At 43.0% G+C, this 18083-nt stretch overlaps 2 protein-coding genes across 4 annotated transcripts in view; both read right to left on the bottom strand.

Annotated features, from left to right (window-relative positions):
* LOC116389861 (transmembrane and coiled-coil domain protein 3) overlaps positions 1–14589 on the bottom strand; it is a 25327-nt gene extending 10738 nt beyond the window's left edge. Inside the window, exon 1 of one of the 3 annotated variants that reach the window (XM_031858892.1) lies at positions 14455–14589. In XM_031858892.1, coding sequence (XP_031714752.1) covers positions 14455–14499 — 45 coding nt within the window. In that variant the 5' untranslated portion in view covers positions 14500–14589. Of the gene's footprint in view, positions 1–2785 lie in introns of all 3 variants that reach the window. The other 2 variants (XM_031858893.1, XM_031858894.1) reach the window with 2 other exon arrangements.
* Positions 14590–16895: 2306 nt separating this feature from the next.
* On the bottom strand, positions 16896–18005 carry ndufa12 (NADH:ubiquinone oxidoreductase subunit A12). Its single transcript, XM_031859207.1, has 4 exons — positions 17889–18005; positions 17693–17778; positions 17444–17531; positions 16896–17154 (listed from the first exon to the last, which is right to left on the bottom strand). Exons 1-4 carry the CDS (start codon positions 17975–17977, stop codon positions 16974–16976), a joined length of 444 nt encoding a protein of 147 aa, XP_031715067.1. The 5' UTR covers positions 17978–18005; the 3' UTR covers positions 16896–16973.
* Between the last annotated feature and the right edge of the window lie 78 nt (positions 18006–18083).

Below are 18083 nucleotides of genomic sequence, written 5' to 3'. Positions count from 1 at the left end.
ACACACACACACACACACACACACACACACACACACACCAAACCAAAGGTGGGGCTGAGGGGAAGTCGACAGCTCACGTCTGATTACTGTGTCGATGCACGGACTGAACCAATTTCAAGTCAGGACAGGCTACTCTCTGCACACTCCACGTTGCATGGATCACAATACTAAGTGTCTTGTTATTTACAGCCATTGTGATTCTAACCGCCACAGTACTTCTTCCACCATCATGTTTGATCCTGCTTCTGAAGCACTTTAATCAAGTGTCATAACTTCTTAACTACTAACCTCGGCAATAAGTTATAGAGATGAAGACGTTAGGAACCAACGGAAAGCATCCGAGAAGCATTTAGCACCATGACATAACTTGATGAATTTTTCCGGTTTTCTCCGTACATTTCTTTATACACACTCCTCTGTGCAATGTGTGCGCTGTGAGATAAGGAGCTCTGAAGTCTCTTAGACCGAGATGTCCATACAGTATGAAAGAGTGTCAAGTCGTCACAGTGACGTGACCCCAGAGCCTCATTAACAAACCACAGATGGAGGGATGAGAGCCCGACGGAGATATCCTTCTCCCACTCTCTCATTCCTCTGTACACTCGCTGCAAATTTAAACGGTGATCAGTTCAGACGGCCGCAGAGAGACGGCTGCATACCTTCTTCTACGAGCCGGTCGAGGTGTTATGTGCGCCAACATGTGGAACAACAGCGCGTTCTTTGAGTGTCAAATGCTTAGAATAAAGACCTACAGAAGGACAGTCACGTAAATAAAATAGTAGACATTAAAAATGACAAACAGGACTATGAGTGTAGACCAAGAGAGTCTTGAATGTGCTTTGGATTGCATTTTGTGCTTCTTTTCAGTAATCTGGTGTCGTCCGTTTGTAGTAATTTAACTAACGTCTCTAGATGAATGATGCTTGTGATATTTAACGACAAAGCGCTACATTTAGAGAGACCTTTACTTCATTTTAAATAGATGTCGATATGGAACATTTCCCAGAATGCAACGGATCATTTAACATCAGTAGTGTCTTGCTGTGACTAAATAAACGTTATGTGGGGTGATGTTGTCCACTGCGATGCTCCGTTAACCAGAGAAACTGGGAAATCACAGTGCAGCGGGAAACAGAGCGGTCTCAATGGATATCGAGTTAGAAATCAATGAAATGTTGGCAATCCATTTACTATCTGGGGGCCTTAGCATGAGATAATGACTTGATGATACATGTACAGAAACAACACGCATATATAAATATATACGTGTACTGCACAAGCTAGAGGACGGGAGAATATCTCTACAGCATCTGAACCACGTGTGTGTGTTTGTATATGACCTGCTTTACACAACCACATGCAACAAAAAAAATTGTAATCCATCCTCTCCTCTTGTAATCTGAGATTTTAATCTGCCGCTTTCCAGAGCAACGATTACCCAGCAGCCCTTGCGCCCATTCTAAAAATGCCCGGGGGGGGAAATAAAAGAAGGAAAGCGATGAGAGTGAGGATGAAGGATACGGAAAATGTTTTTAACATACATACTAACATGTTATATCCCCAACAAAACACACACACACACACACACACACACACACACGCCAACTGTAACAGAGGAAAGAGTTCGTCTACATTCAACCCCTCTATTCATAACACAGCGCTGCTCCGACTTCTCCGGCGTTCCTACTACAAGTTATCGTGATAGTAACTCTGAAATGTGTCCACATATTTTGAATAACGCTGCATCCTTCTGTCAACACACTTTGCAAACATCGGGAGTTACATAACGAAGACTGGCAGGTGTGTGTGTGTGTGTGTGTGTGTGTGTGTGTGTGTGTGTGTGTAGGGCAGCAACTATTTCTTACGTATTTTGGATTCTGACTGAAACAATTAGTCGATTAATTGACCTTCCATCAGCCAGACAAAGGTGAGGACGTGTTTGTTTTCTTTGTCCGAAGACATTTGAAGACATCGCTTTTAGTTTCGGGATGTGATGGACAGTTCTCACTCTGTTCTGCCATTTTTAAAAGACACAACGATTGACCCATTAATCCATAAACCAAATCAATGCAGCCCGCATTCACACACAGCACATTTATTTGGAGTATATGTGTTATTAAGGCTGCAACAAACTATTGTCTTTGATAAACCGATACATTGATTAGTATGACAAACGCAGGTAAACACTGAAGATTGCCTTTTACGAGCTAAATCGACGCCTTTAAAATGCCTGTTTTGTCCGACCAGCAGTTAAAACCCATAGATATTAAATTTCCAACGATATAAAACAGCAAATCCTCAGAGATTTAGAAGCTGCAAGCAGTAAATATTTGGCTTTTGGGCTTCAACGACGTACCAGCCATGAGAGTTGTCTAAGTGATTAAATGTTGCACGGTTTCTGGGTAGAAACGTGAGCTGCGGAGCCATATATTCCCACATATGAATTAATTCCTGCATCTGTACGTTTTAATATTCATGACTTAGCTTTGCATTATCGCAGGTTGTGATGATTGTGCAGCGGCAGTTCTGTTGAGTGGTTTAAAGAATATAATGCAAAAAGGGGTTAAACCAAATCTAGGCAGCTAGCTTAATACATCTGCTCACAGAGTGTAATAATAGGCGATGAATCAGCGTTATATGATATGACTAGGGGCTAAACAGCCGAGTGTGTGTGTGTGTGTGTGTTAGCCCAACACAGGATCCCTTTGATAGGCAGAGTATTTGTGTGTTGGTTAATCCACACCGTGTTACTCACACACATCACTGCTGGTGTGTGTTGATTCACCGTCAGCTTAGCCCACTCCATCGCTAATCCAAACGCATTGAGAGGAAGAGATGAACCCGTGCAACTACGTCTCAATAATTCACATTTCACAGATCCACCTCTGTCCTCCTCCAGCGCTCACGTCCCCTCCCTCGCTCGGTAATAAGTCGAAGCTTCATTTACTCCGCGATACGACACAGATTCCATCGGTTGCTCTGACAACAGACGCCATTGAGTAGAGGCGGACTCGCACTCCGGCGCGAATGACCAATGAAGGGAGCTGAAGAGCATCAGTCAACGACATCCACTCCTCCCGTTCTGCTCGCTCGCAATGGTCAAACAAAGGCCACGGCTCAGCTCGTCACTGTGATTTGTGGTGCTGATGGAGGGAGTGTGTGTGTGTGTGTGTGTGTGTGTGTGCTGCCCATAAATCAAAATATACTGCAAGAACTGGTTTCCTGCATCCCACAGAAACACAGCACAAAATTAAACAAGCTTGGACCTGTTGAGTGCAATTAACAGCCAACGGCTAGGGACATATTATATCGTCTTTGCATGCTCTATTTCTATCCATACATCTATGATAATTTAAAGAATATTTCATTTTACTTCTCAAATCTTAAGTCTTAAAATGACCCCGAACAAAAGCCGGTTCTACTGAGCTAACGAGAGAAATAATATAGAAGCTAGAGAATATTTTGATCAATTAATCTATGACTTGTTTGCTCATTTAAAGACAGAAAACGGTGTAAAATGTCAATCTTAAATTTATCAAAAATGTTCAGTTTAAAAGCGAAAAACAAATCTCACCGTTGAGAAGCTACAACGAGGAAAATGCGCAGACACTTCAGCGAGCGTCGATGATTAAATAAAGAGAACAAAGTGCTCATTAAATATACGAGACTTCAGAGGACGGCTGTTAGCACCCCGAAACACTTTCAGGAGACTAAATAGAAAAGGCGACGGGCAGAGTCGGTTCCTTCCTTTGTTTTGTGTTTGTTATGTCAGCCAGCAGTTATGGAGCTGCAACGAACCGACTGATCTGTCGATTCTTTTTCTTTAGATTAATCCCATAATCGTAAAAGACAATCACAATATCTCCTTTAAATGTGTTCTTTGGTCCAAACAGTCCCAAAACTCCTCCTTATTGACATGAATCTAAAGAAGAAGAAGAAGAAGAAGAATCTGCTGCCCAGAGGGGGAAACTATCAGGAGCTCAGAGAAGGAAACACACCCCCCCCCATCCTCCACAAACACACTAAAGTTCAGCCTGCAGAGGAGCAAATCTTCCTCTTTGAAAGTGATCTGATGGTAGCTAGAGAACAGGCTACTTGGTGCATTAATTATACACACAAGAGGACAGTAGGGTTTAACTTTAAGCTGAGCCTACTGATTAACTGTATTTTGACCCGATTATATGATGACACAGGAGCAAACATCTGCGTATTCACAACCTCAAATGTTCCTTTTGAAAACACAGACAGCTCCTACAGAGAGTGTTGCATTATGGGTTGTTTGCAGCCTTAATGCTGCTCGGTTAGCGAGTTTCACAGCTGTGCATTCTTCATGTCCACGGATGAAAATGAACCGTTCAACCAGAGTAAACAGCGCAGGTTAGAAAACGTGTGTAATGAAAGTAAGCTTTCGTACAAGTTTCCGTCCCGATTTGAGGCTTTCAGTTCTACTTCCAACTTCATCGAACAGACTCTCCTCTCCTCTTACAAACACTAGACTTTCCAGCTACTGTCTGGAAAATGTGCTTGGGGAAAATGACTAATGCTATATGCTTCCACAGCAACTACCACTCAGGTGCCCTTGGGCAAGGCTTCTTCATCCTGCACCCAGATCGCCGCTCAGCAGGAAAAATACGTTTGCACCCCGGGGGCGGCTCGGCTGCTTGAAGGATGCTCAGTCGACGCTTCCGTACGTATCCCCTGAGCTTTGTCAGATAAAAGGTGAACAAGAAGCAGCTCTCTGTGTAGTGAGCCCCCCTGCAAGTGGGTCAGAGGACCACCAGTTCTCTGTTATAACACATGTTATTCAACCTTTGGGAGGAATAACACAGTGACACAAGCACTTACTCTTTGATACAACTTGAACACTCCTCGAGGAAAAACAGCAAACTCCCCTGTTGTTTCTGTTTCCATATAAAAAGGACATAATAGAACATATTTCAACACCTGCAGACAGACTGGATCAACTTGCTTTGCCCGTGGGTGCTTATACTGCTGTGCAGTCACGTGATGTCTGGGTCACAAAAAAAGGTCTCCTAGACACAAAATGACTTGTGGCAAGTTCACTGCCTGCAGGCGGTCTGCAAGAAGCTCGGCTCATCTCCACCAAACTCCATTATAACATCTGTTAATGTGATGCACGTGCAGACACACACAGCCGTATATAACATGATATAAGAGCTTCAGACCGCAGTGCATTTTGGTAGCACACGATTGTGTGAACTAAGAATTGGAAAATGCAGATTCATACGTATGCATGTATACATGCATATATAATGACAAGTTGGCGTCTTCACACAATAAAGCAAAACGTGTCTGGATCGTCGGGCATGGAGCGTCAGCTGTTAGAGGATTTTAGGAGGAAACAGAAAGCAGGATAACTCCACTTCTCCTCTAATGACGGTTAGCTTGTAGTACAAAGCGCCATATTAACCATATATTTACCATATTAACGTCTCTGGTGTGAGAGTATCCCTACTCCTGGTGAACTTTTCTCCACAGCAGCACGAGCTCCGGAACATACTCTCGAGGCTCACACTTGATCTCCCGTTTTGTTTTGTTTTGTTTGTCCTCAGGTGTGAAGTTGACCGTCGTCCGTTCGCTTCGTCGGTGCAACAACACGTGTCATCACGGCGTCCTGCTGGCTCACCACCGCTGCCGGTGAGGGGAAGAAAAAAAACCGACCGACGGTGTGGTTCGTTCCACAGCACGGCCGGTAATCCCTCTAAACCGGGCGAGCCAGGGAAGCACAATGTGTGATTAAGCCCCGCCCACCGCGTCAACACAGGGAGGGGCTGCGGAGGATATCGAATACACCCCCCTATGAATCACACACACACAAACATGCAAACACACGTACATGCAAACACACATTTGTAGGTCTGGGGAGAGACTCATGAATGATTTAAGGGCAGAGCAGCTCTACTCTGGCATCACTGATAAAGAAACCAATTAGTATGATTAGCAGGTCATGTGATATGGGTCTATAGTTTACTGTCCGCGCTCACATGAAGTATTCATCCACACGCTATAAGTGGACTCCTCCGTATATTGGAAGACATACCGACAGGTGTTTCATCCCCGTCTCACCCTCTTGTCGTTCTTCATCGTTATCTCCCCTCTCGTGCACGCGTCGACCTGAAGCCCACTTTCTGAGTCAGCCACCTTTTAATCACCGTGACAAGCGTGTGTGCTGACAGGTCGGACACTCTGAGGCCTGCAGGGCAGAGAACAAGCACCCGGCACCGAGGCCGCCTGCAGGGCCAGAGCTCCGTTATTGAAAGTTGAATCCGATCCAGGCTGATTCAATCACATCGGTTCTGTGAGTGCGTGTGTGCGTATTTAGGAAAGATCGTTGCATGGCTCTGGGATGGATCCACGACAAATCTTTCTGTTGTGATCAATCCTAAATAACCTAATACACTTCCAGTCCATTTCCCCTGGGTATTGATTTATTACATCCACGCTTATGCGTGTGTGAAAGAGAGGTAGCAGGCAGGGAGTTAAATGTGACATTTATTTAGATCCAGATTGGTGCTCTCTTTGTACTTTAGCATTGATTTGATCCACAGAGGGTATTGGCTGTGGGCTCACAGAAAACAACTGTTATGTAAATGCCATTAAGAGCAGATCCCTAATGGGTATTTCAGCACTGCACGACTCCTGTGAGGCTGTAAAACCGCTACAAAAGTCCACTTTAAGACTATTCCATTTCCCTGCATTGCAAGGAAATAAAGAATTCTGTCACACACACACACACACACACACGCTGACGTGCATGCAGTTCCAATTCTTCATCTAAATGTCCCCCCCCCCCCATCTGACATTTAATAAGTGCAATATAGAGATCAAAATCCAACTATCTGCCAAAAAGAGAGACAGTGCACAGCATTTCTGATCTAGATTTCATGGTTTGAATATGACATAAAATCCATGTGTCGGTCAAGGACTGATGCTTTTGCGTGTGCACACAAAAAATCCACTCTGATCCACAAGATGCCATTGTTTGTGTTCTTTATGGACTTCCTGCAGCGCTTCCTGTCTCCATCTCAGCAGTGACATCAGCCTGACTTCCGTAACACACACACACTGTCACTGGTCAGGAGAGTGTACGTGGGGCTCTGGGTTGTCTTGGGAGAAGAGGAGGCTCTGGAATGTTTGACGGTGTTGGGAACATTCTGAAGGGATTCTGAGACGTTGGGATGTTTAGGTGAATGGAATTGGAATGTTCCAGTGGGATTTGGGAACGTTGTTGGGGGACATTCTGTCAGGGTTCTGGAATGTTTAAGTTAGGGGTGGTGCAGGATGTTCTGGTGGGTTTCTACAAGGCTTAGGTTACCGGGGTCAGAACTTTCTGGTGGGAAGGGGGCCTCAGATAATTCTGTTGGGGTTCTTGGGGCAGCTTTAAAATGATGCTGCATGACTCATGTCTTATTATTACTTCTCTACCAGTATAACTGACTTCAGTGCAACTGCAGCACCAGCGAAATAGAAACACGTGTATGATGAAATGTAACGCAACAACCTGGAATTACATAAGATGTTCTCTTTTTTGTTGAGTCTTCTTCCTTAGTTGCTCTATGGTACATTTCATACATATATACTTGTTCTCTTGTTGTGTTGGACTGCACACATTAATGTTTCCAACATTTAGTCCACCCAATTTACATATTTGGAGGATGTATGCCAGTAAAACTGACGTGAATCCCGCAGTTCCTATTTCTCACTGACAGTAAACCTGACGTCATTTAATATGTGTGAGAAAAGAAAGTGAGAGCTAATTGACAAACAGCTGTCTTAATCCGGCCCGGTTATTGCTGCGTCTCTGAGTCAGACAGGAAGGGGAACTCTCCAGAGCAGACTGTGTGTTCAGACGTCTGTCGGTAAAAAGAAACGTCTCTTTGCTTCCTCATTTCTTTTGTTCCTTGCAACACACAATCAGTACATCATACTGAACAGATACAGACCAAACCAACTGATGTTATGTGGATGAGATTACACCTCAAGCAGATCATGTTTCATTAATCTTGCATTCATCTTTATCCATTACACAGACAGGGAATTAATGTGTACTACAAGTAAATGATAAGATATCGGAGCACCGTGGGGAAAAAAAGGAAATTACGCGCCGAGAATTACATTAAGATATTTCACATTTCACAGTTACGTCTCCTGCCTAATGTCTGGCTGAGATCACTGTCGCATAGACGCTCTAATGTGTTTTTAATGTTGTCATTTGGGAATGTGTCTACATCCAGATGAGCACAAAAAGCTGCGACCCACTGCTGTGTGCATCTGTATGTAAAACCCGTCTTCCATCCCTAGCGCCATGCAGGGCGAAGGCAGAATCAATTGAACAGCGAGACGCTTGCACATGGCACATGCACATGCACATCCTTTGGGCTCAGTAACAGGAGCAGTGAGGTTGTGCCACTAAATAACATCCCTTCTTTCATTATGGCTGTGAGTAACCTGTCCACAAATATCTCTCTTTTTATTAAAGCTGTCAGCCTTTCATTATGTCAATGCTTTAGTGCCAGCAATTACATTTTCTATCACAACGCGTCTCCTTCCCTGCCTGTCTCTCTCACCTCATGGCTACATCTCCCACAGTTCTTTCACTTATTGATTGGACCTTTATAGCGTTATAACTCTGCAGCCTTGCTTCAATCAAACAGAGCACATCATCTATGTCACCCTGACTTAAATATCATGTAATCCCTCTGGATCTATCTCTGCCAAAGAAGATGGATTTGTCAGCAAGGCTAGTTTCTACGACCCTAAATGTTCATTTCACCGTGTGCTATTGATGCTGATAAGGCCCATTAGGCTCACTAGTGGACGAGTAATGATCCTCACTCGCACACAAATATGTTGCAACAGAAAGGGTGTCGAGAGCAGGAGGGTTTTCTGCTGCGGTGGCTGCCCGTTTGGTAGAGATGACAGTGATTGATCAGCCTGAGCATCCTCATATATCACCGGGCAGAATTAATCAGCAGAGCGGACTCAGTCTGACACACTCAGGATCCGCCATGATAACAAGTCTGTATGAAATGTAGACATGAGTCCTTCCCAAGAGGTCACGTCTACTTAGTTTCAAACTACTGATTCACTGATTCAAGGAAACAAGCTGTGAACACGACAAGTTGTTAGCAAACAGTTGCTTACTTATTCATCTAGCAGATACGGAGCAACATTAGCATTCATTTGGAGTCATGTTTCTGCCCACCGGATGAATGTAAGCACCCTTTTTTTGCTCTGTTTTTGGTCTCCACCCACTTCTCTTTACCGACTACATGCCTCAAATTCTTCCAGTAGTTGCTAACTTGTGGGCTTACCTGCATAAGTGTGACTTTATTTGTATACGGAGAAGTAACAGTCAGCAGTATTCATGTAATTTAGAAGGAGAGAGAAATATTTGATCTGATTTAGCTAGTGTAATTGGCATAACGTTTTGTAATTGGAGGTATAGTGTCACGTGTCGAACACATTACTGTATTAACTTAATTTACTCCTGACTATAAGCTTTCTCATTCATCTCAGGTGGCTCGGTAGTTACACCTGAGTAAATAATTAGTGGAAGTAGTTTGTATGGTACAAATGCGAATTACTTTAATGATACGTAAATCTCCACTAAACGTGAAGTACTTTTCTGATAACTAGGCTGAGTTTGAATCGATAAAGAGCAACCGGCTCCAGAGTTTTCCACTAGCTCTCCTCTCTTTGTAACCTCTGCATTAAAAGCAACTCTCTCTTTCCAACAAATGAACAGACGAAGCGTCGCTCCTCCTCCTCACAGTCTTTTCAGCCTCTATAAAAGCATTTCTTCAGGGAGGGCTAAGGTTCCCTGCTTTCCAGCCATATCTTTTGTCCCAGCATAGCAGGGGAACTAAATCAATGGGGCACTTGAATGGGAATGCAGGGAATGAAAAGGGGCTGGCGGGGTTTTTTAGGAGACTCTGATGGTAAATTTAAGCTGCCTGGAATAGAGGCTCTGCAGCAGATGGATGCTGTACCGTCGAGGTTAATCACACGGACACTATTTTTACAAACCCTGATGCAGTTTTATTGCATACAATAGTTGTGGACAGTAAATGGCACTTATGATACTATTAAAGACAGAAATACAGAGAGGCATATATCTGGACATGAAACAGGTGGTCTTCTGAATAGGCAGAAGTGAGACGGGGGGTTTTGGAGGCCCAAACTACAACAAAACTGTACTCTATCTGCAAAATAAAGAGCATTTTACTGGCTGATTATAATTTTTTTAACCGCAATAAACTTTAATTTGTCTACTTTTAGGCCAACATTAATAAAAATATGAACAAAAGGCTACAGCTACATGTTAAATTGGTGCCAATACCACTCCATACTTCGGGGAATATAAAAAGGTTTTGGCCCATTCCTTCATGTACAGGTCTAGTGTGTCCGATTTGGCGACATCTAGTGGCGAGATAGCAGATTGCAACCAACTGAAACTTCCATCTAAACCTACAAGACGGGAAATAAAATGCACAGCGAATACAATTGAACAGTTAACTGAATAATTCAAATGGGAAAAATCCAATTAGGGCCAGGATTATAGAAATAAAAACAGCTGGGCCCGGCCCTCCATATTTGAAGAATTATTTGGGGCTCCTGACCTCACTGTTTCTAAAATCCTGGACCTAATTTGATCCCCACCTTTGGTCTCAAACAACCAGCTTCTCATGGGTTTTTCGTTCTACACAGTGATGGAATTCATGCTGACACTCATTACTTTCACACAGTTTGTGGCCCGGCCTTTTTTTAACGTTTTTTTTGCTGCTTTCACCCACAAGCGGCTTCTGGCTGTTTCCTTGTCACTTTGTTCTTGATGCATGAGCAGCCTTGGATTGCATTTGCTCCCAGACACCTCTCACCAGTGTCTCCCTACTGTCTGTATAACATTGTAGTTAAAGCACAAAGGCATTGTTTATACCTGCAACCAGAGCAGCAAAGCTGAAGTTTAGAGTAAGCACACTCTAATATATGCCATTTTGCAGCTAATACTTTTACTCAAGGTAACTTACTTGTACATGGTAATCATGGATTGTTGCCTGTAGCATGTTTTAACTAAACTTTGATGTATTCCAGTAACATAAACACTGTAACGTGAGCTGATCTGACCACCAGAATGTGTGAATACTTTCATAAAGGACAGTGCAACCTATCTGATGGGCGCCAGACGCCGTTTGAAATAAATATCTAAAGGGTCACACTTTCAAAGTGTGCGGGGCCACGCTTTCATGTGTCATCCCTGCTACACGCCCACATCGCTGCCCACACTACACCACCAGCTCATGACATTTAATGTCCCGTTGTCTTCCTCCGAGTGGTTCGAGACCTTGTTGGAGGATGAATGTATTTTTATAGAGTAAATGACAGCTGCTGTGACATGTAGGCGGAGAGAGAGAGAGAGTTAAAGTAGCTGTAAGATACGGAGGTGTGACATTAAAGCAAGTGGTCAGAGAGATAAAAGGATATGACAACATGTGTCATCAAATAACTCAGCAGATTAAACATCAACGTTCATATACTGTCGGATGGCTGATGGCGAAATCTCTCTTCTAATGCTGAAACAATAAGTCGATTATTAGTTGACCGACAGAATAATCGGTTGAGGAGTGGACCGATACCACTCTCATAACTGTCTGTTAAACATGAAGCTATAGCCATTAGCTTAGCTTAGCATAATGATAGCAGATTTATTGTAATGTTGTGGAATTAGAGCTAATAAACTTGCAACCGGAGTGACCTTAAAGCCAAGAAGAGAGCATGAAAGTTAGAACAGAGCGAGAATATCACATTTCTTATTTCTGCTGCTGACTTCACAGAGAAAACAGATGGCGATAGAGAAAAAACGAAACCTTTATTTACAGTACAGGGCCTGTTTTTCTCTTCAGAGCAGGTAGCTAGAGGCTTCTGACATAGACAAGGTTATATGTTAATGAGGCTGAGCACACACGCGCACATACACACACACACGTACAAACACACACTGCTCTGTTTGACTTTTATTTAACCAAACAAGTCAACTATGAATAAATCTTATCTGGTATAATGTTTTTCACATACAAGGAAAGAGATTACTTTTCTGGACTTCTCTTCCAGACTCTAATGACAGCAAACACACTCACACACACACACGCACACACACTGTATCGTAAGCTGAATCTCGACAGATAGAACATCACATTCGGTCACTTTTACCTGAATCTTCAGCTCCCTTTGTCTTTACAAAGAGCTGTATAGTGAGTTTCAGCTCATTGCTGTCCGGTCTTTAACTTTATTGGTTTGGTTCCCTCTCACAGCTCTCATACAGTCATTTTCGGTCAAATCTGGCAGCAGTTTTCCCTGAAAAAGCTCTAAAAACCATGACCGTCTCTACAAAATGTAAAGGCAACCCATCCAACAGTTGTGGAGATATTTCAGTCTGAACCAAAGCATCACCATCCTGGGAGCCACTCTGCCAGCATGGCTGACAATAATCAAAACACTAATTAATGAAAGTAATTGTTTGGAGCCTTATACTCTTAACAGATCATTACTGTGATGGAAAAACAGACAGCGAAGGGAAGCACACACTATCTTCACATTAACCCTCACTGACAATCTATTTAGGTAAGTAATTCAATTTGGGAACTTCCACTGAACTATTTGCAGCCACTTGTGATTCAACACAACAAGTGATTTCTGGTGAAACCGGCCTTCTCTGGAATTTTTGCACTGTATGTGATTAAAGCTTCTTTCAAATTATTAAGGTAATATTTGTTTGTTTGTTGTTTTGATTAGACAAGTATGATGAATATAGGTGCAGTAAATATGTTGGCTTCACTTCACTTTAATGGCTCCATAACCAGAGTGGGTGGGATGTGTTTTCAGTCCAGCACAGTGAAATGCATAGTGCACAGGGTCAGCAGACTTATATCACAACCTCTACATGGGCAGAGAAAGGTGAATACAGCACAATGCAGAGATGCAGGAGCTGTTTGTGATAAAATAGTAATTCTACACATGACGGCTGTAATTAATCATAAATAATAAGCTGTTCTTTAGTTTTGTGCCACAGAGTTGTGCTGATTGAGATCTTACTTCATGTAACAGATGTAAAAGGGGAAGGAGAGACGTGGGAAATGCAGGCCTTTTGACAACACTGGGGAAGTATAATTTGCACAACTAATACCACTTTAACCGTTAATGAAACATAAACAAAATCCTAAATTAAAGTGTTGGTTTCAGAGTGGGCTTGAGAGTGTGAGGATAAAGGCACAAGACACTCAGTGAGGTATAGTAGCCAGAGAAATGTGCTGTTGACATGCAGCTTAATGAGCGACAACAGAGGGGGAATAAAAGCTTCGACCGAGGTCTTTGATTGCTGAGTGTCTGAGACACTGCGATGGTTACCATGGTAAACGGATGGAAGTGACCACAGTTAACAGTTGGAGGGCATTTCTGAGGCTCTGTAGATATACTGTGCACGGAGGCTTTGACAACACATCAGTGGTGCAGAAGCTGTGAAAACACTGTGACTTGTTGCAGGACTTCCCTGCAGAAACAAACAAAAAAAGCTGCTTCTTTCTACTATTTCCTTGTTTGTGGACTGGCACAGGCCAGTGTTGGCTTGACAGGAAAAGCCCCATTATACTGGAGGGGTTACATAACATTATTTTGATGGCATTTTGTTGTGCATATACTGGCTGACTGAGGCACATAATGCATGCACACATAGAAACTCACAACGTCAGCACAATAAGGGCAGCCCAAAGAACAGCGAACATCTCGGAATTGGCTCTAAATTTAGCCACAGAGTGCAATAACAAGAGAGCGGCTGAGATTGAGATAGACAGATAAAGACAGGAGGACCACAAACATGAACTCCTGCAGGAGCACTCGGAGAAACTTCAGGGACAAGCGAGAAAGGCAGAGAAGAAGAAAGCAAGCTCTGCCTGATCGATGGCTTGCTGTACACATTCCTTAGATGTTACTCGAGCAGCAAAGGCCAATCACATGCTTCACACTGACACAAACGCGGTGAAACTTGCCGGACTCAACCTCTAACTGTCAAATAAACAATTGCTCATCTCAAACGTAAAATAACAAATTTATCAACAAGGCTGTAATGAACCAAACCATATAAAATCAATCTTTATAGTTCATAATCATAGTGAGTTATACCAAGAACGCTGAGCCCAAAAAAGATATCAAAATGTACAATCTTGGTAACTAACAGAGGACATTTCAGTGGTAAACAAGTGATAAAGTCTATCTCACACATACTGTACAGCTTCTCATGTGACTCATGCAGAGTTTATGAGGGCAATAATACGCTGCTGATTACATGTGACTCTGCAACTGACTTCATTTGAGCTGCATAAAGAGAAGTGATTCCCTTATCCACCACATCGAACAGACAGAAAAACTCAAAAACGCTACCTCTGACACATAGATGAGCGGGATAGCGCTGTAGTTCTTCCTCATGCCTCCTCTTCCTCACGGCCTGAGGTCAAAGCACATGCCACAGCGGCTTCAGAAGACCCACACCAGAGAGCTCTGTCTGCCTCTTTTGAAGTTGTAGGACTACCCAGTGCGAGGGGAGGAGTATGTGTGTGTCTATCTGGCCGTGGGTGTGCAACCCTCTTATTGTGAAAGCTTTTGCTTCCTGTGTTAGCAGGCTCAAAACCTCAAAACCTTGCTCAGCACAACGTTGCCTCGTACTGGGATGCGTTCCCAAGCTGTCCTGTTCTGTACTGTTTTTTACACACTTGGGGAAAAGACCACCTTAAAAGGCAGCAGGAGACGGACATTTTTTGATTCCTATCAGCCACCCTCCACTGGTCCGGGCACACTTCGCCAATCAGGAGGGAGCAGACAAGAGGATGGAGAGCTGGGGGGGAGACGCTGAGAGAGAGAGTGAGAGGGAGGGAGGAAGGAAGGAGATTTCAGGGAATGAATGAATGTGGGAAGTTGAGTTAGTGCAGGAATCTCCTGCCAGACTCGCTCCCGGCGGGGTGAACGCTCTCTACAGGCCGGAGACAGCACTTCTAATCTGCAGAGCCAGATAACACTGTGTGTGTGTGTGTGTGTGTGTGTGTGTGTGTTTGTGACCGAGGCTGGACTTTGCACACACTCCCACTCATGCTCAAAGGCATACTTTACAAGTGGGAGAGGGCTCAATGTTGTTTCTTGTCATCCAACCAACCGAAAGCATAATGTTCTTCATCAACAATTCCACTAAAAAGTCCAAAACTAACAAAACTTTCCTCCTGCTTTGATGTGTATAGTCACAGATTGACACACTGAAAAACGATATGATACTATTTCTAAGTAAGTGAGATAATGTTTAGATTTAGATTTGCTTTAAGTATGTCACTTGCCACACAAACATTTGTACTGCAACACCTACATGCACTCCGGCCTTAATTAACATAATTAGTTATACCTGTGCTTTTCATTCTGGGAGATGTGAAAATGTCTGCCATGAAAAGGGATTATTTCCTCGTAAAAATATAACTGTTCTGCAGGTATAGTGCACCATCTACAGACAAAAGAAGGAACGTGCCACACGAATGCACAGGTGAACTCTGGGAATTTCAAGCACAATGTCTATGAGTACAGATGAGAGGTGTGACAGTTGGCAGGAGGGATGATGGAAGAGGAAAGAGGGCCAGACATGGAGCGTGTCTGGACAACAAAACGACCACTTTAGGATCTTTCTGGTACCCAGCTGGCATCACTAGCTTCAGTATACTGCTGCGGCAGCACTTAAAGACAGACAGATTATCTGCTCCATTTTGCAGAAGAAAACAGAAAGGCAACACATGGGCCGTCCACTGAACACACATTTAAATGGTACTCTAGCTTATTGTCATTTGTCAGAGCACTTCTTGCTCATTTTTCTTAATTAATGTCAGTGGATGAGACGCTGCCTCCATTCTCCGAGTCTCCACTGGTTTCTAATTAAAGACTAGAGAGGATTGTTATGCTGACTCCAGAGGATGCCAAAAGCTTTTTTCATTCAGAAATCAAAAGGAGCATTGCCCCCTCCTGGATAATAAACAGTATCACAGACGTGGTGTGTGCTGAATCTTGCATTTAGGGGACTTTCTTCTTCTCTTTCTTCGTCTTCTTCCTCCAAACCATCCCCTTGATAGTAAAGTGATGAAACAGTGAGTCTCCTCATTTAACAGCTCCAGATCTCTGAAACTAGAAAGATGATTCATGTCTCAACTGACGAATGATTTATGCACCGAAACTCAGATTTCACACTTGACACACACTTGGAAAATTATAATAACAAATTATTTCAAGTAAAAAAGAGACTCGCATTATAAGAACACTCATCCACAATAGTCTACAGCCCCGCTAACGGCTCTGTGAGGCTGTACTTGGCTTTGAGATGGCTAAAAGCCAACATTAGCCATATTAGCTAATGATGCTCTTCGCACTCTATTGGCGAGTTAGCATACTAAGAAAAATGTGGTTAATGTGGTCATGTAAAAATGAATTGGGTGGACGGTGCAAACACCTAACCCACACGTATGACAGTAACTTTAATGCTGATGCATGTGGTTTACATATGAAACACTGTTTTCTTTCTCATTTCTTTTGGTACTTTTTGTACTTAAAAAGAATGTGAAACTCACTGAATGCAAAACTTGACTGAATTGAATAGATCATATATTATATACAAAATGCAGTCTTGACTGTCCCTACGGTTAGACCAGAAACATCACAGAACGACAAGGATATTGAACAGATGCCTATTGGACAGATGCAATAGGCGTACTTGCTCACGCTTTTACCAAAAGTACGGTTTGATATTTACACGACGAACCTCTAAGGTTTATTGTAAGAACTGCCACTCCCATCATAAATGTCTGTATAGAGATTTTATTCAGGACATGTTGGATGCAGTTTCAGGATACCATAATTTACAAATATGCCGGCAGAGTTCACTGAGCTCCGGCTGAGGGTGGAACCCACTCGTGGATCTTCTTGCTGGTGGTGGGGAAGGGCACGTACTGCTGTGAGCTGCCACTCACGTTGAACTGGTGGACCTCAGCCAGGAACTTCTTGGGCTCTGGTGGATGTGTTGTGGGGGGGTCGTCTGTCATGCAGTGCAGCCAGCGATGCCTGAAGAGTGAACACAAAGGTATAGCTGTCTTTAAATAATAAACTAATTCCTTCTTTTTATTCATTTTGTGGTGATTTTTGTTGACGGTTACATTTCTGCAGGAGGTGAAAACATGTAAATAATGTTTAATCTACTTGCCAAAATAGTACAGTAGACTACAAACTGCATATTTTTTTTATATGTTTAAGGTAGATAGCAGACGTGCCAAATATTGCCAAAGAAATCATTTAGAGTTTTAGCCCAAATGGTCATTGTTGTACTGATTCTATACCAAACTGCAGGTCGTACCATTCAGCTGGAACCATGCTGGCGTCCACCTGCCACTTGGTGTTCTTTCCGTTCATCTCTGTGGTGTAGATCACCCAGCGGTGACGTCCTGAACACATTTAGGAAACAAACAAGAGTTTATTAATCCAATCTAACAAGTGTTATCTGAACATCCTGTGCTAAATACTCCCGACAACAACATTATGTTTAGTGTAAATGTCCTGCTAGTGACTGGTTGAAATCATGCACATTTGGGGATACTCGACTCACCAAAGAAGTAGTTCTTTTTGTCCTCAAAGTATTTATTTCCATATTTATCCAAACCAACCAGGGCTCCTGTCTTCACATCGTTCACCCTGCCAACGGAATAATGACAGTCAGGTAGACAGTCCCAACACAATACACATATACTAACACATCAACGGTGGTTTAATAAAGACAATAAAAAACATTAAATTAAACTGACCGGAATAATTGAAGGAAAAAACCCCGAACTCCACCATGACCTCCTATTTGTCCCAAAGCCCTTCGGACGATGTTCGCATACTCCGCCATCTTGAGACGGAAGAGTTATCGAGACGGACTGTTGTGCGGAAAAAATAAAAAGTCCGAGTAGCACCAACAAGCTTGTGGACATTAGTTCCACATGTAGATACACAAG

This window comes from Anarrhichthys ocellatus, unplaced genomic scaffold (genome assembly GCF_004355925.1).
Source record: "Anarrhichthys ocellatus isolate YVR2014 unplaced genomic scaffold, GSC_Weel_1.0 scaffold21, whole genome shotgun sequence".
Lineage (NCBI taxonomy): Eukaryota > Metazoa > Chordata > Actinopteri > Perciformes > Anarhichadidae > Anarrhichthys > Anarrhichthys ocellatus.
The sequence above is the reverse complement of the archived record's forward strand: the minus strand, read 5'-3'. Positions and strand labels throughout refer to the sequence as shown.